General features: G+C 38.0%; 6 protein-coding genes and 1 pseudogene across 8 annotated transcripts; 3 read left to right on the top strand and 4 right to left on the bottom strand.

Annotated features, from left to right (window-relative positions):
- Positions 1-5,495: 5,495 nt before the first annotated feature.
- LOC106307429 (probable inactive patatin-like protein 9) lies at positions 5,496-7,187 on the bottom strand. The gene is made up of 2 exons (XM_013744386.1): positions 6,016-7,187; positions 5,496-5,930 (listed from the first exon to the last, which is right to left on the bottom strand). The coding sequence occupies exons 1-2, from the start codon at positions 6,931-6,933 to the stop codon at positions 5,691-5,693; spliced, it is 1,158 nt and encodes a 385-aa protein (XP_013599840.1). The 5' UTR covers positions 6,934-7,187; the 3' UTR covers positions 5,496-5,690.
- A 1,913-nt stretch (positions 7,188-9,100) lies between these two features.
- On the bottom strand, positions 9,101-9,960 carry LOC106310832 (mavicyanin-like). The gene is made up of 2 exons (XM_013748058.1): positions 9,754-9,960; positions 9,101-9,661 (listed from the first exon to the last, which is right to left on the bottom strand). Exons 1-2 carry the CDS (start codon positions 9,941-9,943, stop codon positions 9,258-9,260), a joined length of 594 nt encoding a protein of 197 aa, XP_013603512.1. The 5' UTR covers positions 9,944-9,960; the 3' UTR covers positions 9,101-9,257.
- A 631-nt stretch (positions 9,961-10,591) lies between these two features.
- On the top strand, positions 10,592-12,493 carry LOC106309918 (ribosome-recycling factor, chloroplastic-like). Of its 2 annotated transcripts, none has more exons than XR_001263652.1 (10): positions 10,592-10,698; positions 10,772-10,889; positions 10,972-11,038; positions 11,123-11,316; positions 11,411-11,522; positions 11,613-11,654; positions 11,750-11,806; positions 11,909-11,954; positions 12,035-12,095; positions 12,227-12,249. XR_001263652.1 is itself a non-coding variant. In XM_013747074.1 (10 exons), exons 1-10 carry the CDS (start codon positions 10,620-10,622, stop codon positions 12,242-12,244), a joined length of 795 nt encoding a protein of 264 aa, XP_013602528.1. In that variant the 5' UTR covers positions 10,592-10,619; the 3' UTR covers positions 12,245-12,493. The 2 variants fall into 2 exon arrangements, 1 of the variants encoding a protein (XP_013602528.1); XM_013747074.1 differs by having other exon boundaries at positions 11,909-11,959; positions 12,039-12,095; positions 12,227-12,493.
- Positions 12,494-12,537: 44 nt separating this feature from the next.
- On the bottom strand, positions 12,538-13,789 carry LOC106309917 (annotated as a pseudogene).
- A 3,656-nt stretch (positions 13,790-17,445) lies between these two features.
- LOC106308164 lies at positions 17,446-18,061 on the top strand. Its single transcript, XM_013745297.1, has one exon. The coding sequence runs from the start codon at positions 17,517-17,519 to the stop codon at positions 17,787-17,789; it is 273 nt and encodes a 90-aa protein (XP_013600751.1). The 5' UTR covers positions 17,446-17,516; the 3' UTR covers positions 17,790-18,061.
- Positions 18,062-18,858: 797 nt separating this feature from the next.
- LOC106312413 (RAN GTPase-activating protein 1) lies at positions 18,859-21,110 on the bottom strand. Its single transcript, XM_013749929.1, has 2 exons — positions 20,970-21,110; positions 18,859-20,697 (listed from the first exon to the last, which is right to left on the bottom strand). The coding sequence occupies exon 2, from the start codon at positions 20,690-20,692 to the stop codon at positions 19,085-19,087; it is 1,608 nt and encodes a 535-aa protein (XP_013605383.1). The 5' UTR covers positions 20,693-20,697; positions 20,970-21,110; the 3' UTR covers positions 18,859-19,084.
- A 271-nt stretch (positions 21,111-21,381) lies between these two features.
- On the top strand, positions 21,382-22,633 carry LOC106308025 (cyclin-U3-1). Of its 2 annotated transcripts, none has more exons than XM_013745139.1 (3): positions 21,382-21,569; positions 21,725-22,152; positions 22,229-22,633. In XM_013745139.1, exons 2-3 carry the CDS (start codon positions 21,752-21,754, stop codon positions 22,491-22,493), a joined length of 666 nt encoding a protein of 221 aa, XP_013600593.1. In that variant the 5' UTR covers positions 21,382-21,569; positions 21,725-21,751; the 3' UTR covers positions 22,494-22,633. The 2 variants fall into 2 exon arrangements, with proteins under 2 accessions (XP_013600593.1, XP_013600594.1); XM_013745140.1 differs by having other exon boundaries at positions 21,388-21,569; positions 21,722-22,152.
- The last annotated feature ends 4,533 nt before the right edge of the window (positions 22,634-27,166 follow it).

Here is a 27,166-nt window from a genome sequence, read left to right as displayed (position 1 = left end):
CGAAACCGAACCTGCAAAGATCCGAACCGAACCCGAACCGAAATTTAGAAATATCCGAATAGGGATGAAATCTTTAAACCAGAAAATCCGAAACCCGATAGATCCGAAACGAATCCGAATGGGTACCCGAACGTACACTCCTAAGTGTCTCCACGGCTCAACCAACTACTTAATGAACGACATAATTTATCAATTTTTTCTATTCCGTTTCTGTTACTTACTCTGTTCTCGAAATTAAGTTTTTCTAAACTGTTCACACTCATTCAGAATTCAATAAATGTTTATAATTTAATTTTACTTTTACTTTATTATACACTTTTCAATAACTTTTCACCAATAAAATTTGATCAATTCAAATATTTTCATTTAATGTTTCTTAAAAATATAAAAAAATACCTTAAACATATAGAAAATCTATCTTTGTGGAACAAGTAAAAAATGTAAAACATCTTCCTTTCGGCAATTGGTAAAGTATTTATTGAAAGTTTTTGCTTCTCGGTGGGATGCATTTTGCACGTCAAAACCTACAAATTTTTTTTTGGTGTAACAAAACTGACAAGTCTGGGAATTAGGCTCTGATACCATTAAGTTAAGTCTATAGATTTGTAAGCACTATGGTTAAAGTTTAATTAGTGTGTAAAATATGATTATGGTTTTATGATGTTGATGTGCCTTCAGTTTACAAAGGTCAATCACTGATCAGTGGCTCTACCACCTACTCATTTCTTTTAACAGCCGGTTAACACTTAAAAATTAAAATTAGGTGGTAGGATAATCTTGATATATGCGATAATAATTTAAATGGATGGGATGGGCAAGATGTGAGTTAAGTAATTAGAAAGGTTTTTGAAAGAAGAGTCAGGCTTCATCGCATAATAAATACATCTGTATAGAACAAAATACGGATGATGGTAAAAAAAAAATAGAATTGAAGGGATAGAACAAAAAGATTTAAAGAATATTCCAGTTTTTCCATAATCGTATAAGATTATAAATTGATATGGAAATGAATATATAGCAGCATACTAGTATTTGTTCAGGCTTTTTTCATTATTTGCCGGGTACTTGTTAATTCTTGCGTCTGCCTTACAAAAATAGACTGTTTAATTATTATACGAGAACATAATGGTTTTATTATCTGTTTGTCAATCATGCGTACAGGTTCCATAATCAAAGTATCAAAAACTTGTTTCTTAAAAATGCCATGCTAGGTAGAAGATAGCTTTTTAAAAATGCCATGATAGGTAGAAGATAGCTTTTTTAAAATAATCTTACAGAAACAAATTACTGAAAATGTTATACTAAAGCTTTGACATAAACATTCTCAGTTTTATACGATATCATCAATATACGCCTGTAATTCAATTATAGTTTTATTCCTTATGTTTTTTTTTTCACGAAATAGCAAAAAGTGGGAAATACATTGAACATCAGTAATTCCGTTGGACAGGGGAAAGCTTTCTTGTTGTTTTATGTTCACACTTGTTTTTTTCAAACAAAAAAAAATCTCTTATATATTAAAGTAAAAACATTGTAATAATTGCATTCACACTATAATAGACACGTGACAGTTTTACAATGATTTGATAATAAATATGCTAACGCGTTCACACTATATTTATAAATGTGTTCACACTATATACTTTGTATTTTTTTAATATAAAACTCACATGCATGGTTTCAATAAAACTTTGGATTTTCGGTTCGAATCAAAACAAATAACGAATCAAAAGCTAAACTATATATATATATATAGAGCAATTGCACACTATATCTATGTTTGAAAGATTATTTAGGTAAATGGTCATAGCAAAGAAACAAACTGTGCAGTTTTTGTTTTAACTCAAAATTACCTCTATAATGTAGCTCTTTGACGTCTACCAAAATTATGCGACGTCTGGTTGTCTTTATTTTTCTCTTTGTCATCTATTATTTCACCACCTTATCCAAAATAATTTTCGTTCAATCTTGAACTCCCGATAAACAACGTTTCTCGATACATCTTATTATATTAAACCAAGCCGCATATGTGAAAAAACATAACTTGCACCCAGAAATTTCAGATTCTTGAAAAATTAGGCTTTGCTCCATCCATGGGCTTTCTAGATCATTTATGGGATGATTCTGTCCTAATATCATCGCACGTCCTTCTCGTGTTATTTTCCTGGTGGATTAATTGGTCGTGATTTAGATAAATCGAACGGTGGAAGTGTCAGATCGTGCGGTGGAGATTCACTGGAAGAGTCTGAGAAAGTAAAACCACCAGAATACCAAGGCGGTTCAGCTCGTTTTTTCCATACTCTGTTTCTGTATATCCAAAACAGAGTGTTATGGTTTCACATCATTCAATAAAATTGATCTTTACAGAAGCAATATCTTCACTTTATGTTTTCATTATGTTCAAATACTTTCACTATATTAGTAAAAGCGCTATAAAATCAAAATGTTTTTGTTGTTTCTGTTAATTTTTGTTTTTTTTCCTAATCATATTTATTTTCCTCCGATGACTTGTTCTATCTATTTTCCGGTGTTACTGTTGCCGGCCAACAGATTCCCGGAATCTTGACTTTGTAATAATAAATTTCATCGGGATTTTGATATCGGAAAGTACCGACAAATCTCCAACGATTATGTGAGGATTGTGGTCCTCGGGTTATAGGTCTTTTTTCTTGTAGTGATCCGACAGATCTAGTCTCTGGAGAGAAATATGGATATCCATAACTCTACGATTCGTTATCCGTTTTGATTTGAACCAAGAAATATGGATATCCATAACTCTACGAAACAAATCAATTACTAAAATACAATAAAAAAAAGCAAAGCACAAATACCAATATTTTTAGGAACATATATCAAATTTGATCTGTTATATGCATATATATACATATATGTACAAAACTATATATATATATATATATATTATAGTTTATATAAGTTTTACAATATTTTTATGAATTAAATTTATTATATTAGGTATTAAAATTTAAAAAGTTAAATAATATTTTATTTTTCTAATAAAATGTTATTATTAATTTTTTCAATTATTTTTAAAATTTTATTTTATTTACGGATCAAATCGGATATTCTTTAAAATTATAAATCATTTTGGATATCAGAGTCAGCGACAATCCATGTGGCTAAAGATTGAATCGACATGAATGCCTCCAAATATCCGGATATTCGATCTGTGCCCATCTCTATTTACGGATACAATTGATTTTTCTTTATATGAAAAAACCTCAATAATGTCAAGGTCTTTTTAATTTTTAATTAATTTTAATTTTATCTTTAATGTATTATTTAGAACAAAAATATCATTTAATATTAATTAAAAATATCTTTATATATTTGTTAACTATTTCTATATATTTTTACATACACATACATGTGCACCTTGATGTGAGCAACTTGTAACTAAGTATTTACCACAACTGAGTATCTATTTTTTTTAGAAGTTAGAAATATTTTTTTCTTAATGCTTCTTTCACTACCGACCAAATTGTAGTGAAATGATTTGTCTTAATAATTTTTTTTATTTTTCTTGAACTATTATCCGTTTACAAACTATGATATGAAACCATTGGTTCGACATGACGACTATCTAAAATTCATAACATGAAAATAAACAAATAATAGCAATTTTTGATTTTTACCGAAAAAACTAAAAAAATCAAACATTCTAACCGAATAAACGAAAATAAATATTAATTTAAAATAATAGTTATATTTTAGGAGAATAAAAACCAAAAAATAAATTAAAACTGAACCGCTATCCAGATTAAACAAATTTAATGTGTTTTTATTAAAAATAACGAAATTAATAATCACTTTCCGCGCAAGACGCGGATTATTACCTAGTTACCATATTAATTCGATGCAATTATTTAAGCTGCCATCAGAACTGTCTGTCGTACAATTTCCGATATTTTGTTATTTTTCGACATGTTGGGGTTCTTATAACTTACCGCTACGTTCACAATCACTATATATGTAAAGTTGATATGATCACTAATTAATTTCCTATATTTTTGTTGTTTTTAGAACATAGCAGACTAGCAGTCGGAGTTGGAGCACTAATACGAGACGTATTATACGACGAACGACCACTGTGATGGTAAAGTAAGTTACATGGTCGAGATGTGTAGATGAAAGAAATACAACTGAAGTTGCACTTGCTGAAAAAAATTAAAATTAAAAATATCACGTTACACACCAATCAATGTAAGCGTCATTGAAAGATAAAATATGCCGAAAATATTGATAAAAAAAAATATATATATATGCCGAAAATATTTATCCGCTAGGAAGCAAGATTATATATATTAATACTTCCTCCGTTTTTTAATATAAGTCGTTTTAAAATTATGCACATTGATTAAGAAATCATTAATTTTTTATATTTTCTAAACAAAAACATCATTAATTGTTTACCTAACCATAAATCAACCAATAATAAAATAGAAGGTATATTATCATTGATCATATAACATTAAGTGTTAATAAATTTTACATAGAAAACTGAAAACGCCATATAATTTGGAACATAAAAATTCCTCTAAAACAACTTATATAAAAAAAACAGAAGGAATATATATATAGAGAGAGAAACGAAAATGAAGATTATCACTGAAATACGTCAAACTTGCAGATAATGTATTTTCAACTTTTCTCTAAACAAATATTCAAACCACAAAAATATGAATCGAGGAGGAAAGACCAAAAAACATGTAATGCCACCACCACCATGCTCATCCATGACTGTGAGTTATAGAGTATTGAAAGAGAGACGAAGCAGAGACATCTTTTTCCCCCAACATCTTTTTCCCCCACCTGTGTATGTGTTTATCTACTACTCAGAGCATCTCCGACGTAAAATTCCATATTTTTTTCAAAATAAAGTAAAAATAAGTATGAAGTAAAAATGTTCCAACCCTATTTCATTGTCCACTCTATAATAGAGCAATGAACAAATAAAAAAATAAATTATTTCATTTATAGAGTAAATCTCATTATGGAATAGGAAACAAAGTAGGGTCGGAGTACTTTTTATTTTTTTACTTTATACTTACTTTTATTTAATTTTAGAGAAAAAAATGGTGTTTGGTTGGAGATCCTAACCGTTTTGTTTTTCTTTGTATACAATTTTAATTTTTTTTAAAGTATTGACAACGCTATTCCGAATAACGGGGACCATATCTTCGAGTCTATTGATATATATGAAAAATATATATAGCTAAATAATTGATGTAGTAATTAGTAAAAGTTAGTAACAACGACGGTCCAAACTGGTATTGAAACAGTAAAATATAAAAGTGAATGAGAACGGCGATGGGTATGTTTATCAGAAAACATGTCCCACACTCCTTCGCATATTGCTCTTCCTGTATTTTTTATTTTATTTTTTATACGTTTTGTGTTACTGGTGCTATGGCATGAAAATGACAAGTTCTAGATTTGGAACACTCTGTGCTGGCTATCTAAGGAAAGAATATCTGTTTATTTTAATGCCCTTTATATATCAGAATAAACTACCATATCATTAAAAACCTACTACAGTAATTAAACTCGGGACATAAAGAAAGGATGCGGGGTTAAAAAAAAATTAACCCTGGGACTCGGTACAAACTTATATCACGGGAAGATGGTTACTTTGAAAAATAAATATAAAAAAAACAACAGACAGAAATAACTTAACGGCCGTCAGCGAGAGGATTAACGGCAGATTCCTTACAGGGACTTGGAGGGAGACTGGTAGACTTTCCTGAGGCAACAAGACGTTGCACAAAACTCTCGATTCTCTCTCCGTTTGTTTCCGATAGTAACCGTTTCCCTCCGAACGGTGCCGTTTCAACACCTCTCTCTTTCAGCAACTCCTCCGCCGTTTTTCTCGGCCCCACAACCCCCTCTCCGCCTCTCGTTAAACCGCTCACCTGCATGCATCATCATACACTTTTCATCGCTATTTCTTTTTTTTTACTTTTTATTTTGACGAGAAAACTTGGTGAAATTAATTACCTGGATTCTAACGTAGTCCGTACGGTTCCAACAGAAAGCGTTCCCTAGCATCTGGTCGACGGTATCGGAAACCCCGTCAGTCACAATGTCCACGACGCAAGACGTGGAACAGTCACCGTTACGCCTGAGTTTCCCTCCAGGAGAGGAGGACGAACCGTTTCCTAACGATAGGACGAGCAAGTCATCGACGCCGTTAACAGACGGAAAATCTCGTTTGTTGTGTAGCACATGCGTGACGGCGGCTGCGCTTGGATTGTTCATGACCAGACCGCCGTCAACCGCCAAGCAAGAGGTCTTCCCGTCCACCGACACCACATTGACCGGCTTGAACAAGCTAGGAGTCGCCGACGTGGCGCGGCAGACTTTCCAAAGCTCGAAGTCGAAGCTCGGAGACTCCGAGGCGCCGGCGCGTGAGAAAACGAAAGGCGCAGAGGATTTGAGGTCGTAGCAAGGAACGAGGAGAGGCTTACACGTGTCCTTCATAGTCAGCACCTTACCGTCCTCCCTCCGAAACGCCGCCTCCAGAGCCCTGTCCATGCTGCCGGCGGAGCATCTCCGGTTTCTCCTGAAGACTCCCGTGTGCCTGATCTCGAAGAGCTCGGAGTTCTTCTCGGAGATAAACCTAACAGCGTCTCTGGCGGTGAACATTGGCTTCCCGGAGCCGTCGTCGGCTACGAGAAGGGCGGCGAGAATGCCTCCGATTCCGGTTCCGGCGACAATGTCGAAGAAATCGGAGATCTGAGCGTGAGGATCACCGGTCTGGAGGCGGATCTGGTCTTCCAGGTGAAGGATGGAAGCTCCAGCGACAACGGGGGTGGTACCACCACCGTCGATGCTAAGGATGCGGGTCTTCCTGGGGGAGAGCCATTTCTGTTCAAGCTTAGTGAAAATGTCAAGAGTTACCTTGCTGAGATCCATCTCTGTGCAGAGAACAAAACACAAGTTCGATTTTGAGGGATTAAAAGAGTTATGACTCTTTATCACTCTCTTTCTATCACGCTTTGTTGAAGGGAGGCATTAATGAGGGGGAATGCGCGCCCTCACTCACACTCTCTCTTAGTGAGTGGATTTGAAAGAGAAAAGAAAGAAGAGAGGGTTTATTTAGTGATTCAGAGATAATTCTGCCGAGTGGGTGGTGGTTGTTATATACTCCCACTGACGGTGCTGAGTTCGTTTCTTTCTCCCCTCTTTTTTATTTTATTTTGTTTTGCACCGTTCTACGAAATGGACAGATATTTCTATTTTTCTCTTTCTATAGAAAAACTCTTAAATAAAATTAGAATGAAATGGTAAAGTCTCTCTTCCTTCTGCATGTAATTTTTCGTAACATCATAGCTTATGTGAAGTGTCTATACAATACAACTTTTTTTTTTTTTTAAATACCTAAAGAATGACACATTTTTATAATAATTAACAAAACTGAGATATCTACTTCAAAATTTTCCTGTTCTTATTTTCGCCTGAAAAAAAATCTTATCTTAATATTTATACCAAAATCGTATACTTAAAAATATTAGATACTTAATTAAGTAAATTCACGATTTAAATGATAAAACACCTAAAAATGAAATACAATTTGATGGTGGGACTGTGTTCGCACGTGTGAGTAGGCATGTCAGTTTGAAGGTCAAGGAGTAAGCGCGAACCTCGGCTGCATTACCGGCTCGGCTTCCGCTTTCGCTATAAATTCTTAAAATTAATCACATTGTTTACTCCTACAAATCTTCTTTTAACTCTTTTGTTTATATTTACTGATCATTCATAAATGAAGGCCGACGAACCGGCAGAATTAATACAATTGTTTATGATATCAAAGGACCATGAAATTAATACTATTTAATATTTATAAACCATAGTAGATGACAAAATATATAAATAGCGCCAGTATAATACGATTTTGACCGATTTATTTTAAAATTAATTTATTCTCTTTTACTCGGTACAAACTACAAATCAGACAATTGGTCCTTACTTGTAGGCCTATGTATGTGAACCGAATGCAAATATTGATTGATTTAGACCCAGTTGTTCTGGAATCAGGCCTGGATTAGCATGGCCCATTCCTTTTTTTTGTTGTTGTTTATACTTGGCTTTTTTTTTTTTTTTTTTTTTTTTTTTTTTTTTTTCACTGAAATTTTATTAAATGAGTTTAAGTCCAACATAGGCAAAAACCCAACAAGTTTACACACAAAAAGGCCAAAAGAAATGACCAAATTAAAAAGCCCAATACATGGGACACGGAACAACAAACAACACTATGGGCCAAAGCCCAAACAAGGAGTACCCGTTGAGAAAGAAGAGACACGCCGCTCATCACGTGTCCGATCGCCCAGCGATTAATGAACACGCGTCAGAACGCGCACCATCTGCTTCCACCGGAACCAGAGAAGGTCGCGTCGGATCTCCGCCGACGGCGAAGTCGAAACAACGGAAACCGTTCAACCAGAGCGGCTTACACGAAGCTCGAACCGAGGAGACAGTCTGGCAGATCTGCGAAACAAAGAAGATACAACAACCGTCTACAATCGATCGAAACCCTCTGACTATCTTGAAAACTCAAACAGACATCTTTATAGATACCAATAAGCTTGAAGATGCAACATCCCAAAAATAATTGGGGAAAGAACCATCAGAGAAACGATCCAGAGGCAGTGTACAGAGGAAGACCGGAGACGCAGATCTAGACGGAATCGGGATCAACCCGAAAGATAGCCGGCGAGATCGATGCTGGAGAAGCCACCATCTTCCGGAGACAAAAGCCGGCGAAGCCTGCAAAATGAAACACAGCTTCCCAGAGAAGAGCACGACAACGCGGGAGTCAGAATCCGGTCAACACCGGTGATAGCTTCGTCTCGATCTCATCTCTGCGAAAGATGAGAAGAGAGAGAACAGAGAGGAGAGAAACCGAAGCTAGAATTCCTCCTTTTTGTTTATACTTGGCTATATTTAATTATTCAGCTGAAAATAATAACTCAAATAGTAAAAGTAAACACGGGATAATAATTGTTTTTTTCTGTTGTCAAAAAAGTATGATAAATTTTCTTATATGAATCCACGCTACCGTTGCACATTGACAGACAGCATAAGCCATAATCATACCAAATACTTTAATCATTATAGTTTTTTAAAACGAAAGGGATGTTGAAAAAAAGTAAAAATTAAAAACACACAGCTGATAATAACAAACACAAAACATGACATGAATAGGTGATAAAAAAACATGGCATGAACAACTCTCTTGATTAATATAACATCAATGCCACCCAAAACACGACAACGCCACTCATAGCCGTGGACAGTGACAGTGAAAATGAAATGGCACCGTTTTGAGCGGAGTCTTCGGAAGCAGTGGCCGGAGAGGGAGATGGAGACGACCCGGTGGAGGGTGAGGGAACAGGGGATAGATCCGGACTAAGACTAAGACTGGGACTGGCAGTGGAGGTGGCAACAACGAGTACATGGAGCTTCTGGCCAGCTTGGCAGTGACCAGGGATGCCGCAGAGGAAGTAGTAGTGGCCGGGTTTCTTAAGAGCCACCGTATAGGATCCGGAATTGTAGGTGGCTAAGGCTGAAGTGGCGTTGCAGGAGATGAAGGCACGGCGGCTCACTTGCTTGACGTTGTGAAACTGTGTGTTGTAAACGAATACTGTAACCAAAGTACAAACCAATGAAATTAGAATTTTAGAAACATTATATTTGAGTCAAATTAAGAAGAGAAAAGGAAAGATGTGGCGGTACAGAGAGAATCTCCGGGGGTGAAAACGTCGGAAGAAGTCCATTTTTGGTAGTCGACGTTGCCGAGGGTAGTCCATCCGGCGGAGCCACCCACCTTGTGGAGCGACGACGAGGCTAAAGATTCTCCAAACATTCCCATTGCCATTATTATTATTACTATCATACACACAACATGCTCCCGGGAAAGCCCCATTTATAATATTATTTTCCAGAAACAGAAAGAGTGACGGAAATTTGCATGGAGTCGGATGGGTATAAATAGAGAGTCTCCTGGTCGAAAATGTTCTATCGAGCCGTCTTAGTTTACTCTGGATAATGGGCCGATACAACGTCACTATTTGAGGCCCATACATAGAAGTGAACCCCTCCTGTGTAAAAAAAATATATCCTAAAAAACAGGAAGCGTTCCAGTTCCAGTTAGAGAAAAAGACAAAAATAACACTAAATCAAGTTTTTGTTCCCAAACTAGCAGTCAAAGTCAAAAATCACAAAAATAGGACTTAATGTTTTATCAAAAGTCACAAACTTTAGGGTTTAGAGTTAAAATGTGGGATTTAGGATTTAGGGTTTAGGATTTAGGGTTTAGAGTTTAGGGTTTAGAGTTTAGGATTTAGGATTTAGGGTTTAGGGTTTAGGGTTTAGAGTTTAGGGTTTAGGGTTTAGATTTTAGGATTTAGGGTTTAGAGTTTAGGATTTAGAGTTTAGGATTTAGGGTTTAGAATTGAGAAATGAGATTTTGGAGATAAGATATAAATTTAGAAAGGTACTATTTTGGTCATTTTAGTTTTTGAGTGCTATTTTTGTGATATAAAGTGCTATTTTGTACATTTGCCCTTCCAGTTATCCACGATTTCTCTTCTTCTACTGCCATGGCGTCACTCTCTTCCACTACTCCCACCATACCACCGGTTCTTCGATTCAGGGCGACTGATTCCAAGTCTCTCTCAGGTATGTCTATCAGACTCTCGTGTGTTTGGCTCGAAAACGTTATGTTTTACTTATTTTTATATACATTTGGTAGATTCGTTCTGGAAGTCACGCGTAATAGCGTGTTGTTTAAGGAGCGAGAACCTTGTCAAGCTTGGTGCGGGGGTAAATCTCTCCCGTGACCCCGTTGTCAAGCGGTCACTTCAGAAGAGGTAGTTTTTTTTTTAATCTTTTTCTTTAAAACAGATGATAGTGTTTTTTTTTTGGCTAAATTCTCTGAAAAATCCATTGCAGAGTGGTGATAAGGTCTGCAACTATTGAAGAAATAGAGGCCGAGAAATCTGCTATTGAGAAGGATGCTGTACGTATCACTATCCCCCTACATGTTTTTTTTTTTTGGTTATTGATTAGTCGAAGATGTATGATTCTGTTTTGTGAAATTCAGAAATCAAAAATGGAGAAGACGATAGAAACGCTTAGGACTAGTTTCAATGCCATAAGGACGGGGAGAGCCAATGTGGCTATGCTTGACAAGATTGAGGTGGAGTACTATGGAAGTCCAGTGAGTCTTAAAAGCATTGCCCAAATCAGTACCCCCGATGGTACTTCTCTTTTGCTCCAGCCTTATGACAAATCTAGGTGACATTATTATACTTTCTGCTCTTTTATTTATTTTTGTTTGTTGTTCTCTTGGTTGGTTCATGATACGTCATCCCAAAATGCTTTCATATAGCTTGAAGGCTATAGAGAAGGCCATCTTGAGTTCTGATCTTGGAATGACTCCTAATAGCGATGGAGATGTCATTCGATTGTCCTTGCCTCCCCTCACTTCTGAGCGAAGAAAGGTTTCTCTTCTGATGAATTTTTCAATATAAGGAAACTGTGTGTGTTTTCTATGCTTCTTCCTAATGTTTTTGTAATTTGCACCACTGCAGGAACTAACAAAGGTTGTAGCAAAACAGTCTGAAGAAGGGAAGGTAGCTAGTTTTTCTTTTATAATGATGTACTGAAACTCTTCATTTTCCTTAATCATTGCCTTTCTCCTTTTTCTTATAATTTGTATTTCTTATAGGTTGCACTGAGAAACCTAAGGAGAGATGCCTTAAAGTCTTATGATAAACTCGAGAAGGTTAAGCTCTTTTTTTTTTGCAATTTATATTACTGTTTATTTATTCCTTGTAATATCCTTTTCGTCTGTCGTTTTAAGGAAACCAAGTTTCATTTTTCGCAGGAGAAGAAGCTGTCTGAAGACAACTTGAAGGATATGTCAAGTGATTTGCAGGTAATCCTACCTACCCCACACAAGAGTTTGTATTTAATGGTTAAGGTTGGCTGACAAAACATGTTATTGGTAATGGCAGAAACTAGTTGATACATACATGAAGAAGATAGAGGAGCTCTGCAAACAGAAAGAGAAGGTATCTCCAGCTACTTAGCCCCTCTTGAGTCAATGGATCTGGTTTTTATATTTTTTTGTCTTTGATCCAAGTAGAGTAGCCATTAATTGCTTATAAATCTAAAGTACCCACATGTCCATATGAATCCACAGGAATTGTTGAAGGTGTAACTAAAATGGTTGTTGGCAACGATCTGGTAAAATCCACTTAATCCAACTTCTTTTGCCTCTTTAACTTTTTCTCGGAAAAAACATCTCTTGTTTCTTGGGGTACGATAATGCCTCAGAGTTCTAAGTTTATTTTCAGCTGGAAAACTTAGAAGACCTCTTTTTCCTCTTCTTCTTATATATGCTTAAGTGATCCCTCTTTGTACATCAAACGCTTGTTGATTTTTTTCTGTACATATTTAGACTAAACAATACCCATCCATCCTTCAAGGTAGCAATTTGTTTCATTCAAAATACCTCAAACAGTATATATTATAAAAAAAAATAAGATAACAGACCACACTTGGTTTGTTTTATCATATTTTACTTCTGAATTTCATGAGCTGCTTTGTCGTCAACGGCTATAGAAGCTACATTGTTAAGAAAATCTTCTCTTGCATTCTTATCAAACGGTTCTTCACCAATGTACAAGTCTAAGATTGACCTACACAAGAGTTTGCTCTTCACACTCCCAACTTGGTTTCCCTCAACTGATAAAAAAAAAAAAACAAAACCATAAATATATATATTTATATTTTTAAAAAGACACTCTCAGACGATTTACTTCGATAACCATAACTAGACAGGATCTTATTACTTGCTACGTTGAGGACATGCCCCGGTTCTTGTGTCATATCAATAGTGGAACTTCTTGGAATTTTATACTCATCTTTGAAGAGGCTAGTGAAGCTACACAAGTGAAAATAATTAAGACAGCTAAACTCAAAGAATCAAACATTGAAATTTTGTTGTGTTAGTTAGTTAACCTTTGGAGCAACTCATCGTTGTCTAAGCCACCAAACTTCTTGAGTCTGTTACCGACAGAGTCTCGGAAAGCACTGCGCACGGAACGGATGCTGAGTTTGCCGTAGACAATCTGCAGCCTTATGGTCATCTTTATATCGGCCTCCATGAGATCATCAATGAATGCCTTGTTTCCCCTGAGCTCAGACGCCGGAAGATTCGCGTATTTTTCACCAACAAGTTTCTTCACATCATCACAGTCAGCATACATGCCTAAACAAATTAAGCTCTCATCAAATCAATTTAAAGGCAACAAAAAGTATCTGGAGCAAAAGATTCCGAGAATGAAAAATACCGAATGCGTAGACATCGATGTTCTTCAATCCCAGCACGCTCTTCCTCCTCAGCCCCACGCCGAGTAATCTCATGGAGTCTCCGATCGTAGCCGGGAACGAGAAACCGGTCTTTAGGCTCAACAACGGTGGATCCGGAGCTAGGATCGGCAAGAGCTATAGATCCCCACGGTAACGGAGAAGAACGAGTAGAGGAGAAGACACTGGGATTCCGCGACGCCACGATCGCAGCTCCGCCGACGGTGACGGTCACGGCGACTGCGGAGACGGAGAGTGGATGACGACGTGGAATGCGGTGGTTTGGGGACAGAGGGCTGAGAAAACGAGAAAGGGAAGCGGAACGAAGCCATCGTCTTGTGTTTGGTAGGTGTGAGTTTGTTGTCTTTGTTAACTTGTGTGTTCGTTCGTTACACTCTCGCATTAAAACACTCAAACACACACCCTTTATATGATTTAGCGACAAACTACTAGTACTACTACTGCTGCTTCGACTGTTTCCCACGTGACCTCCTCTACGAACCATCCTCAGTTTGGGCTTTTCTACGTTTACTGAGATAACGTCTGCATTGGGCTTTATTTGAATCATGATCTATAAGGTGAACCCCCCACATCTATCTCTTAACTGAATCATATGTTTTGCATACTGGGCTGTAGAGTTAAGCTTAAGTTATCCTAATGAGATTAGGATTATACAGATTGAGAGTTATCTATAAGATATGTTTCTTAATGAGTTTAGGAACTTAAGAGTTATATATAAGGAGATACCAATGTGAGCAAGCCACCGAGTCAGGTTGTGAGATCAGAATGGTAGGAGATGCTTTGCTCATGTATGATCGTGATAACAATCTTCTTGTGCAAGCAAAAAGAGCTCCAAATCGATTGTATAAGGTAGTCATGGAGGTGGAGAATACAAGATGCTTGCAGCTGGTACATCAAAAGGAGTCCTCGAAGTGGCACTCACGTTTGGGGCACATAGGTCTAAACAACCTAAAACTAATGGTAGAAAAGAATGTGGTGGTCGGTATGCCTCGTTTTGGAGTCGAGAAGGAGACATGTGCGGCATGCTTACGTGGGAAGCAAATACGGAAGTCTTTTCCGCAAGCAAGCTCTTACCGTGCATCTAGAGTATTAGAGCTGATACATGGAGATTTATGCGGTCCAATCACTCCATCTACCGCAGGAGGAAACAAGTATGTGTTCGTCTTAATAGATGATCATACTAGATACATGTGGAGTATTCTTTTAAAGGAGAAAAGTGAAGCTTTTACAAAATTCAAACGGTTTAAGACCGTAGTTGAACAAGAGACAGGTTCAAAGATCAAAACGCTACGAACTGATGGGGGGGGAGAATTTACATCAGTCGAATTCAAAGAGTCTTTAATGAAGAACAGAGGTGGAAGTGGATACATGAACAGAAAGAAGTAGACACTAGTGTAATAACTTTTGGATATCACGAAACAGGATTATGTGACCAAGCTATAATAAAAGAAGAAGAAACTGATCCTGAGCTCGAGGATGAAGAAAGTGATCATGAAGAAGAACCAGTGGTCCTAAGATGCTCCTCCCGTACGATCAATAAGCCGAGCTATCTTGATGATTACGAGCTACTGTGTGAAGAAGATGAGATGTATGAAACACTTTGCGAATTAGAATGCGAACATCTATTGATGCTTGTGAACGAGGAACCTTGGAGCTATGAAGATGCGAAAGAACTAAAGGTTTGGAGAGATGCATGTGAAGACGAAATCAAGTCGATTGTGAAGAACGATACTTGGAGTTTAGTTGATCTCCCTCGGAATTGTAAAGCAATTGGATTGAAGTGGGTCTTTAAAGTTAAAAGGAACTCTGATGGGAGTATCAACAAATACAAGGCACGTCTGGTTGCTAAAGGATACATACAGAAACATGGAATAGACTTTGATGAGGTGTTCGCACCCGTTGCACGGATAGAGACTGTTCGTTTGATCATTGGAGTTGCAGCCTCACATGGTTGGGAGCTACATCATCTTGATGTGAAAACAACATTTTTACACGGTGATTTAAAGGAAGAAGTCTACGTATCACAGCCAGAGGGGTTCGTCATCAAAGGAAAAGAAACTAAAGTTTATAAGTTAAGAAAGGCACTATACGGTCTACGCCAAGCTCCAAGGGCTTGGAATGAAAAACTCAACGCTACACTTCATGAGTTGAAATTTGATAGATGCCTCAAGGAGCCGTCACTTTATAAGAAGAAAGAGCACGGACATTTGTTGATGGTGGCCGTGTATGTCGATGATCTATTGGTAACAGGCTCGAGCTTGGGCATGATAATCGATTTCAAGAAGGATATGGCAGCTAAATTCGACATGACTGACCTTGGTAAGCTGAGCTATTACCTTGGGATAGAAGTCACGCAGAGAAAAGGAAGTATAGTGTTAAGTCAAGAGAAATATGCAGCAAGGATCATAAAGGAGGCTGGAATGAAAGGGTGTAACTCGACGCAGATACCGATGGATGAAGGTCTTAAACTAGGCAAAGCGGATGAAGAGAAGGGTGTAGACGAGAGGGAGTATCAGAGAAACATTGGTTGTTTGCGCTATCTGATACATACAAGACCTGACCTAGCGTGTAGTGTAGGTATCCTAAGTCGGTACATGCACAATCCTAAGGAGTCCCATAAAGCCGCTTTGAAACAAGTCTTGAGGTATCTTCAAGGAACCCTATCGCACGGTTTGATCTTTGAAGCAAGACCGCAAGAAGGATTGGTTGGTTATAGTGATAGTAGTTACAATGTTGATCCCGATGATGGCAAGAGCACAACCGGACACATCTTTTACTTTGGTGGAAATCCAATCACATGGTGTTCTCAAAAACAAGAGATAGTTGCTTTATCTTCTTGTGAAGCGGAGTTTATGGCTGCAACTGAAACCGCCAAGCAAGCAATATGGCTACAGGATCTTCTAAGTGAGTTATTCGGTGGTAACAGTAAGAAGGTCGTGATAAGGATCGATAATAAGTCAGCAATAGCATTGTCTAAGAATCCGGTGTTCCATGGGCGAAGCAAACACATTCATACAAGGTTTCATTTCATCAGAGAATGCGTCGAGAAAGGTCCGTGAGTATAGAGCTTGTCGCTGGTGTGAAACAAAAGGCTGATATACTTACTAAAGCACTTGGGAGAATCAAGTTCAAAGAGATGAGACAATTCATTGGAGTTCAAGATGTGAAGAATGAAGAGATCAAGCTTAAGGGGGAGAATGTAGAGTTAAGCTTAAGTTATCCTAATGAGATTAGGATTATATAGATTGAGAGTTATCTATAAGATATGTTTCCTAACGAGTTTAGGAACTTAAGAGTTATATATAAGGAGATACCAATGTGTGGTATAACTTGTGAGTTGAGAGAGCTTTAGTTTTGAGTTATTTTCTAAAGCATTAAGAGTTCTAATAAAGAGTGTTTTTAAGATTCTTTGATTCAATATGGGCCGTCTCTATGATGTATATCGTCTGCATTGGGCGTTTTGTCCAAGTGATTGTTACAAGTTTTAACTGAGACGTGGTTTTGAATTTGATGGTCTTAAGCTGGTTTAGTTGATCCAACACCTTATTACTCTTTTTGGGTTAGAGCCTAACAGTCTTGAAGAATCATAAATTTGCTTTGTCTTTTGTTGCTTGCTTATATGCATCATACTCTAAATTAAATAATTTATGTACAAAATCACCGTGTAGGCGTTTTAAAACGATATGTGTAATGCTCTCTAATAAGATTGCCCTTGCCTTGATAGAAAAACGTGTATAAAAAGAGGGGGGGGGGGCTCATGAAATCCAATAATAGTTTTGGAAGGAATTCACGTGAGGCCATTATTTGCGTCTTATCTTCGTTGTTCGACTGAGGTTCATTTCGGACACTGGAATCAACCAAACCTGTCTTTTTCAATACAGCCAAGATTTGTTTCCTAGCAATAAGCCCATTCTAGCCCATATTCGGCCCATTTACTACTCATCAAACTTTTGACCGTCGATTATTCCCATCGACGGTTCAAGACGCTATCACCTCAATGTTTTTATAAAATTGGCCAAAAACATAGCCCCTATCTTTTTTAAAAAGGTTCGGTTCTTAAGAAAAAGAAGAAGCGTTCAAGTGAAGAGGAAGAAGAAGCAATGGATAAAGTACCAGAAATTCATTTTCCAAAACTGGAGAAATCTTCAGGCAAGAAACAAACAACGACAGTTGTTGTCGGAGCTTTAGCTGTCGCATGGTTGGCGGTAGAGTTCGTGTTTAAGCCATTGTTCAACAAACTTAACTCATCAAAGGATAAATCAGCCTCCGAGGATGCCACAGCCGACGCTGACACAGCTCCTCCTGCGTCCGACGATGCAACAGCTCCTCCCACGACTGACGATGCAACAGCTCCTTCCACGTCCGACGCCTAAAGGTGAGAAAAGCCTCTGCGGGAGACATGTCGTATAATTTCTTCGTAATCAATAATATTTATAAGCAAATATGTTTTGTGTGTTTATGTTGTTGTTTCTTCGATTCTGTAATATTGTTCGGTTTTTATTGCCTTGACGATGATTTTAAGTTAAGGTAATCTTGTTTTTCTTTTGTTTTTGTAATAAAATTCCCGAGATGGAATAATAAACCAATGAGATACGATGTACTATTTGATTGCATTTTCCTAGTTGCCTTGGGTTTTGTTTACTTACACCAGTAAATGTTTTGGGTATCTCTCTTCTTCATTTTGGTAATATCCGCTTGGTCATTTCGTGTTTCTTTCTCTTTGTATCTTCAGTTATCTTTTGGTTCTAAAGAAGTGAGTTTTGAGTGTATTTTTGGCTGTTGCTTGTGGTAGCTTTGTTACTTCTTACTAGGCAGAATAAAACAAGATTATTAGTGAATAGATTCGCAGAGGTAGTTTCATCAAGCAACACAAGAAAAATGGAAAAGAAACCGGAGTACAAATAGTAAGAAAAATTATGAAACACTGAACATTATATAGTTCACTTTGCTCTAAACAAAAACGAGAGAGATATTTTTTAGAAGTGGAAGAATCGTATGGGTAACGGATAGCTCATAGCTTCATAATCGATTGGTATAAATTGAAAAAAAAAGAGGCCGCGTAAGATAAATCCTTGAGGCCTAATGATAAAAGGTTATCGCGCACGTGGCGGGTCAACCCGAAATGAAGTCTGGAGCATCCACCCACGTCAGTAGATGAATCCCATGTCCGAGTTATGGTTACAATGATAGTTTAGAACTCGACGACGGGTTACTACCGGGTCCAGCAAAGCATTCTCCTGATCAGGTGTGTCTTGTCTACGAGAATATCTCTAAAATTTTCTGTTACAATAAGGATGTGTTCCTTTGGTTTGACTTGCAGAGCATCGAGCTAACAAAGAAAGCTATGGACTTCCTAAGAGGAATCTTCCAGTTATATGACCTTGATAATGTGTGTGTATATGATCGTTTCTCTGATTATCCAACCTTGATTCTCTTGTTCTGTATCAACTAAAAGACCATTTAAATTCATAACCAAAGAGACCAACAACAACAATTCTAGTTTTCCTTGGAAGATAAACAATTTCCTTTCAAGGGAATAGATCATCAGAAAAACACTCTTAGATCCTCCTTACATTACTAAAAATATGTTTACCATAAAGAGCGAAAAAGAGATAACACTGAACCTAAACTACATAGCAACAAGAGCATCACGTCATGTCACCTCTCCCTATTCCTCCTCTTGCTTGATTTTCAGACCTCCAAGCTTTGCTTCCAGTTCATTGTCTTCTTCGCCTTCCTCTTCTTCGTCTTCATCTTCAAAATCTTCTCCTTCCGGGTCATTATCATCCAAAGGACCAAGCTTGTCCGCTGAGTCCTTAAACATGTCATTCACCTCGTCCACACCTTCCTCAGATATGAAGTTTCCGTTGATGTTCAGAAGCTTCAAAGTAGGTTTCTTCAAAACAGTTTGCGCCAAGGCCCTCGCCCCAGCTCTTCTCATCATGTTGGTGCTCATGTCAACCTCAGCCAACTGGTCATGACCTTCTTCAAGTGCCTTTGCGATTATGATAGTCCCCTCGTCTTTGAGTTCATTCTCAGACAAATTCAGCTTCGAAAGAGACTCTTTCAAGGCGATGCATGCCGCCAGTTTCCCAGTGGACTTTACAGTAATATCGTTCCCAGCCAACTCTATAACTTCAAGACGAGGAGCAGACTTAATCAGAGCTTCGGCAAGCGCCTCTGTTCCCTCATCCTCCAAGTTCAGGTAACTCATATAGATCTCAGTTAACTCATTCAACACTGATAAGGTATTTGCCAGGGCAACCCCACCTTCGACTCCAAACATGTTGTCACGGAGATCAAGCTTCTTCAAGCGGCTACAAGACGCAAGCGCCTCAGCGAGCGCAACGCCTCCGTCAGAACCAATCCTCGTGGATGAACACCTGAAATCCTCCAGAGACGGACACTGCTTCACAATCTCCGCAATGGCGATCGCTCCTTCGTCTCCCGTCATGTTGTTATGAAACTGAAGAACCCTGATTTCGCCGGTAGAGGGAAGCAGCTCGCGGACCGCTCTCGCAGCATCCTCTGAAATGCCGTCGTTCATGAGATAAAGCTCCTCCAAGCCACGCTGAGACTTGATGAGAGAGGCGAACGCACGGATGCCTTTCTCTCCCAAGGCGTTGTCGGAAAGATTCAAAGACCTGAGGTTAGATCCCTCCAAGGCGGACGAAAACATGGTCATGACTTCGAGCGCTTCCGCCTCCGGTCTCCCCGCGACGAAGTCCGAGAGATCCACTTCGGTCAGCTGGTCCTTGACGGAAGACAAGACGCCAACAGCGAACTTAGCAGCCTCGGAGCCGAAGCTCCTGTTGCTGAAACGGATCTTGGTGTAGGAGTTGTTCGGCTCAGCGAGAGGCCTCAGAAGCTCCCGCGCCTCCTCTAGATCAATGAAGGCTCTACGTCCACCAGATAAATCAAACAAGGCGTCCCCATCGTTGTTCGCCTCGGCCTCGGAGTCAACCTGTTGCGGACCACGTTTGATGACTTCGAGCATAAGCTTGCTGGACTCTTTAGCGTAGACGTGGACAGCGGAGGTGCCATCAGCGTCAGGCTCGCTCTGGAAGTGTTTGTTGGCGGTGGCGAAAGCAAGTTCTTCAATGCGCTTGGCGTCCTCCTCAGCTTCTTGAAGGCTCAAGAGACCGTACTTTCGGGAGAAGATGGAAGGGGTGGTGATGTTCTTGGTCATGCGGTCGACGAGCATGAGGCGTGTGCTCTTGCTTGGTGGCCACATCTTTACGGATAGAACAGGTGGGGTTTTAACTGAATGATCCATGGCTTCTGTAATAATTTTAAGACAAAATAATTAACAAACATTGCTCAAATCTGATTATTAAATATATTAAAAAAAAATAGAAGCCATGGAGACAAAGCTTAAGTGTAGATCCAATCGAAAAACGCAGAAGGCGTTGGAGATATAATTATAATCTAATTCAATGTTCTATTGTAGATACCAAAAAAGCCTAAAGAAGAAAACTTTGCGACAACAGTGGATACGAGAGATGCGATAAGGATATGAAAATCAGAATGAAGTTAAAATGGTTCTCATTCACCTTCGTTTCTCAGCGGTATCGAAATGGATCTCTCTAGTTTCCGGCGATTTGGAGATGAAAGCAGGAGAGGGGGCTTTAATGGAGGCAAGGTTGCGTTTTGAAATCTCAACTGAAAATGAGAGCCAATTGATGAAAAAGCAGAAGAAGATTAATTAGGGTTTATTGATTCTACGCAACGAAAAGTCAATAAAGCCCCTGTAACCAGCCCAAAGCCCAGTAATAATAAGCCTTTATTGATAAAAGCCCATCATTCGGTTGCTTGAAGCGACGGCGATTGAAGAAGGTGGGTGGGCCAGGTGGAGTCACCGACGGTGAACTGTCCACCACACCTTCTGTCTTTTACTCCATTTTTTTTTTATCATGTTTATTCAAATTTACAAAAAATATTTATAAAAAAATGGGATCTTGTTATTGTTAGTTAAATAAACGTAAAAATGGAAACTTCCTCTTTCTTCTTCGTAACAATGATCCGCGGCTTCAACTCGTAGCTACGGAGCAAAGAATGGTGAAGCGGCGGAGATAGAGATCTGTGTTGTTCTCTTCACATCTCCGGAAGCTTCTTCATTCATTCATTCTTCTTCTGCCACACTAACAGATCTTGTAAGTTGCCATCTGGAATCTCCAAATCGCATGTACTGTGGATTCGAATTCTCTAGAGATTGTTGGTAGTTAGGTAGAGAGAGAGAGAGAGGAATTAGGTTTTCAAGAGTTAGCTCACCACTACTCCTCGCTAATTCGATTAATGTATATTGCAGATTCGCTAATCGAGAATAAAAACAAAAATGGAAACTCTCGCAACTGATCCTGGATTCATTGATTCGGGTGTCTACCTCAGGCTAGGGCTTATTGTAGAGGGCAAGATTCGTTTGAAGAAGCCACCCACACTTCTCTCACGTCTCGCTTCATCTCTCGAGAGATCTTTGTTGTTGCACGACGAATCTCCCCCAGAGTTTCAACACTCTGCTGTGACCGTATTTGACGGGAGATCTCCTCCTGAGATCACCATTTCCGACTACTTGGATCGCATCTTCATCTACTCTCGCTGCAGTCCTTCTTGCTTCGTCGCTGCCTACATCTACATTCTTCAGTTTCTCGACGTGACACGAGCGCATCTCACCCCCCTTAATGTCCACCGCCTCGTCGTTACAAGTGTCATGTTAGCTGCTAAAGTCTTCGACGACAGGTGACCCAACCTCCTCGACTAGTCATGTGTCTTCACTCGTTTGATCATTTGATTCATTGATGTTGTTTTTGTGCAGGTACTACAACAATGCTTACTACGCCAGAGTGGGAGGTGTTAGCACGAGAGAGTTGAACAGATTGGAGATGAAGTTGTTATTCGCCCTTGACTTCAAGCTTCAGGTGGATCCTCACACGTTTCACGCGCACTGTTGTCAGTTAGAGAAACAGAACAGCGACGGGATCCAGATCGAGTGGCCTATAAAAGAAGCATGCCGACTCGATAAAGAGACTTGGCGGAAGAGCACACCAGAGTCAGTCTGCTCTCAAACTACTGCACGCTGATAAGGAAATTGTAAGATAGGTTTTTTTTTTTGTGTGTGTTTGGTAGTGTTGATCATTCTTTTGCAAATTTGATTCTTGTGAGCAGCAAAATTCACATACTTTGATTTTGTCTAGTAGAAAGTTTCTAAAATTCTCACAAAGCTAGCTAGTACGTTTTAAGAGGTTGCTGCAACTCTTTCCTTGTTACTGCAACTAAAATAAATTTTCCATTTTAAATAAACATCATGCGGCAACTCTTTCCTCGTTGCTGCAATTCACATTAGCAACCGGAGGTCATATTGGTTTTGCTGTTTCGAGGACCCTTGTTGATCTCAGGCGGTTGTAGTGGTTCAGCAGCAGCAGAAAAGGAGCTGCAACCACCTCAGCATGCATTACCACGTCCACCTGAACCGCTGGCTTCTCCACCACCACGGTCCTTTCTATTAGAGTCGGAGCCCAGAGGACGATGGTGAGATTGAAGACGGTGAGTGGTCGCCGCTTGGATCGTCATGGGACTGCTTGAAACATAATTTTGACGTCATCTTGTTGACGATCTCCAGATGTTTGATCCCACGAGAGTTTTTATCTACTTTGCCGTGGGGATGTACTGTATGATCAAAGCCGTCAAAGTTGCTTACCTAGATCTGAGGTTAGGTGGCTAGGTATGTATAGATTGTGTGGCGACTGGAGGAAAGTCCGGCGAAATGATCGATATAAATGTGAAAAGATGGTCCATTAAAATCCAACATTTCTAGTTATATAATATAGATAGATTCTAATCGACCTAACAATGCATAATCTTTTCTCCTTCAACTCTGTAGGCTTTGTAGCATTGTCTGATGGTCAGGGTATAAACAACTGTTGATCATGGTAAAAAAATACACTGAAATGTTAATAAGCAGATACATATGAATAAGTCTGAAACCATCCCTGTTACTTAGATGTTGAGCAGTATATACTATATATATAACGAATTAACGTGCTTTTATGTACATACTTGTGCTTAAATCTTAAAAGAACGCATGCGTTCAAGATTTTTCCGATATTGATAACGATCATGCCAAATAATAATTAGTTTCTTATGATTTTATTAGATATGTCTAGATTATCAAGCGTGCAGGTTTGGCTTTTAACTTATGAGAAAACTACTTTTTAAGTATCATTTTCTGAATAATGACAAACCAAAACTATATTCCTATCTTTGGCGATGTATGTTTTGAAAAGACGTTCTTAGTAGACGTCTTTTTTACAAATTAAATGTTAAGAATTAGACTAAACCTATTATAGCTACACCATGAGTCACATATACAGATTCTATTTTGTCTTTATTTTTTTACTTTTACTTGCAACACAGTTTCCACATTTGGAAGAATAATATAAAACACCAGCAAAATCAAAGGTTATACTCTCTTTAGACTCTTACGACGAATGAGCAAATGATTGCTGAAAGAGAGAGGTTGGTTAATGCGCAAGGCAGGCGTGATTGCCTTATTTACTTTTTTTATCATAATAGATTAATCTATATATTTATATAAACGTGGCTAATGGGTTAACATCAATCAATCATTAAGTTTCTTATCTCGGTTTACTTTCTTTGTATGTATCATTTCTTTGTATGTATCATGAACATTATATTTCCTTAGGATTAGATTAGTATTATTATTATTATCTTTTTTTTTTTTAATAGTTAAGGACTCTTGTGAAAAATGTGTGTACAATGGTGATCCCGAAGTTGGAATCCTTAGAAATAAAAAAATGTATTTTTTTGTTTAGTGAAATATAATTTTTATATATTGGATGATTAAATCGAATAACTTAACATAAAATACAATAAATAAACATAAAAAACAATAATTAAACATAAAAATACAACAATTAAAGATAAAAACCATAATTTTACATAAAAATAGAAAAATTCCTAAATAAAAACATGATTAAATATAAAGATTACACCTGTGAACACAACCACTCTTTCCCCTCTGCCGCTAACAACAAATCTCACCACCACCACAGAACAAACTTCGTCGTCCTAAAAACCGCCAAGAAAGAAGAAAACATGGAAGAAGAAGACGACGAAGAAGAGGAGGAAGTAACCGCCGCCGCAGAGGAACCGGTGGGACTAGACCTGAGCCACGTGGATTCTCCGCTGCTCTTAGGTGGCTGCTACGGCGAATGATTTTTTTTTCGACATAACCCAACACAACATCTCGCCGGGCCAACCATCAGACGCCACGTGCAGTAAGGACTTGATCCTGCGAAGCCTTATTTACGGACTGATCCGTACCGATCCGTCTAAAGCTGAGCCCAATTCACAATTTTTTAATTGTAAAAAAGCTAAGGATTTGGGCCACAGATCCGTGACGGACCGCCGTTGCGGTTGGTCTAAGGAACTCCAAAAGTTGGTGGCCACCTATGAGGTTTAGGCGAACGAGCTAGCACTCATATATAGCTAGCTGGCTATAGAGTCAATAGACAAATTTCAAAGCAAATAAATGTACATAAAGAAAATAACAATTCGTTTTATTCTAGTTATAAAATTAACTGGTAGTCTGGTACCATTGAAATTGATTTTAGGTTGATGTGTATATATTCCTTATCTTGAGGTTGTGATGGCAACTAACTAACTAATCAAACGAAATTTTTTTAAAATTACAAATAAAATTTTATAATGTGCTAATCAACTGATAAGACAACAAAAAGCTAGGATTTAAAAAGAAAACGCATATAAGCTCGTCTAATCCACTCATTTGATTAAAACATATATATATATATATATATCAAATTAAATAGTGTAAATATAATCAAAAGACCAGAATTGACAAAATATTATCAAAAGATAAACAAAAATACTACTTCCCTTAAAATCAAACCTAGATCAGTAAATATCTAATGTGGGAAATTTTTTCACATCTAGCTCTAGCTATAGCAAAATTTATACTTTCTCCGTTTTTAAATATAAAATGTTTTAGACAGTACACACTTATTAAAAAAGTTATTTTTTATCATTAAAATTATAAATTAAAAATTATTCAACTAATTACAAAATAAAACTATTAAATTTGATTGACTACACAGTTTTTGATAAATTTAAAGTTACCTAAAAAGATGTTCATCTTTTATATTGGAACATAAATTTTTTTTCTAAACATCTTATATTTCAGAACGGAAGGAGTATATAGTTAAGGAAATTAATCATACATGGATGGCTGTGTTTAAATTGATTTTCTTAATACACATGTAATTATTATGTGTTTATTTTGGTATGTAGGAATGGAGGAATCAGATACGCGCGTACATGGACGTGTAGGAGCATGCACACATAACCAAGTTCGCACACAAGTAAAAAATTACATTCCAATAGGCAATAGCTACGACTTGTCGCTGTAAGAATAATCTTTTTAAAGGCCCTTTCTCAGACCATTATACTATTTCTTATCTTCTGTGAATAATTAAAACGTAAAAAATAGAAAAAGTATTCTTTTATGGTTTTTTTTTTTGTAACTAAAAAGTATTCTTTTATGGTTTTCCTTGTTAAGATTATACGGAAGTGGAAGAGTACTGAGAGCATCCGCATCGCGGTTAATTTGGGCCGTCTCTTTATTTTTTTTTGATTAAAAAAATATAAAAAAGGAAGAAAGCGGAGGAGACGAGTGCTTCGTTGGCTCGTGAAGAAACATCTGTTGGTGGACGCGTGTCAACAAGGGAGTGGGTGGAAGTTCGGTTTCGCGTTAAACGCGTTTGAAACTTGACTCTCTCTCTCTCTCTCTCTCTCTCTCTCTCTCTCTCTCTCTGAATTTATTAGTAAGATTGATTCAATATAGATGGATTGATCTAACTTGATTTGTTAAAAGTTACTGATGAAATCGTTTTTAATAAGTTCTGAGTAGTACTTTGCTTGTTTGTGTTCCTCAAAGTCATTGATGAAGTTTTTACGTCTTGTTTGTGTGTTTGTGTCAGAGTGCGTGGCTCGAAGGTACAAGAAGAAGGAACCGCGAACTAGAGGAGTGCAAAGCAGAGCAATACAGGTAAATGTCTACTCCTTTCGAATTTATTGAGTGCTTTAATGTTGAGTTAGGTAGTTAATGGTTGGGTTAGTAATAAATAGGTGTAATGGCTAGGTTGATGGTTAGATAGAAAACGTGATGAAGTGTGATGAATGTGTTTGGTTGATGTCAAGTCCATTTAATAGTTTCTTCCCTTTAAAATAGCGTTCTTTGCTTTCTCTCTTCTGGCATCAACATTGCTTCTTCTTGTCTTCCTTCTATCTGTTGTACTCTCTTCTTTTTTCCTTTCTTTCTGTGACATTCTTGGGGATGGATTCCAATCCATACCGGCATGGTAGTAACTTTGTTGATCTCCTTACGAGTCAACAAAGCGTCTTTAGTTTAGTTGAAGAAACTGTCCCTGAAGACACTCCTGTTGAGCGTAAGGAACGCCGGATATCGACGCCTGTAGAAGATATGGTGCACATCAGCTCCTGGCTCAACACAAGCAAGGATCCAGTAGTGGGAAATGAGCAACGGTCTGGGGCATTCTGGAATAGGATCGCCGCTTACTTTGCGGCAAGTCCCAAGGTTGCAGCCACTGAACACCGAGAATCAACTCATTGCAAGCAGCGTTGGCACAAGATCAATGATCAAGTCAACAAGTTCTGTGGGGCTTTTGAAGCAGCAACCAGAGAGAAGACAAGTGGG

The sequence above is a fragment of the Brassica oleracea genome, chromosome C8, assembly GCF_000695525.1.
Source record: "Brassica oleracea var. oleracea cultivar TO1000 chromosome C8, BOL, whole genome shotgun sequence".
Lineage (NCBI taxonomy): Eukaryota > Viridiplantae > Streptophyta > Magnoliopsida > Brassicales > Brassicaceae > Brassica > Brassica oleracea.
Note: the sequence above shows the minus strand (reverse complement) of the source record. Positions and strands in the feature narration are given on the sequence as shown.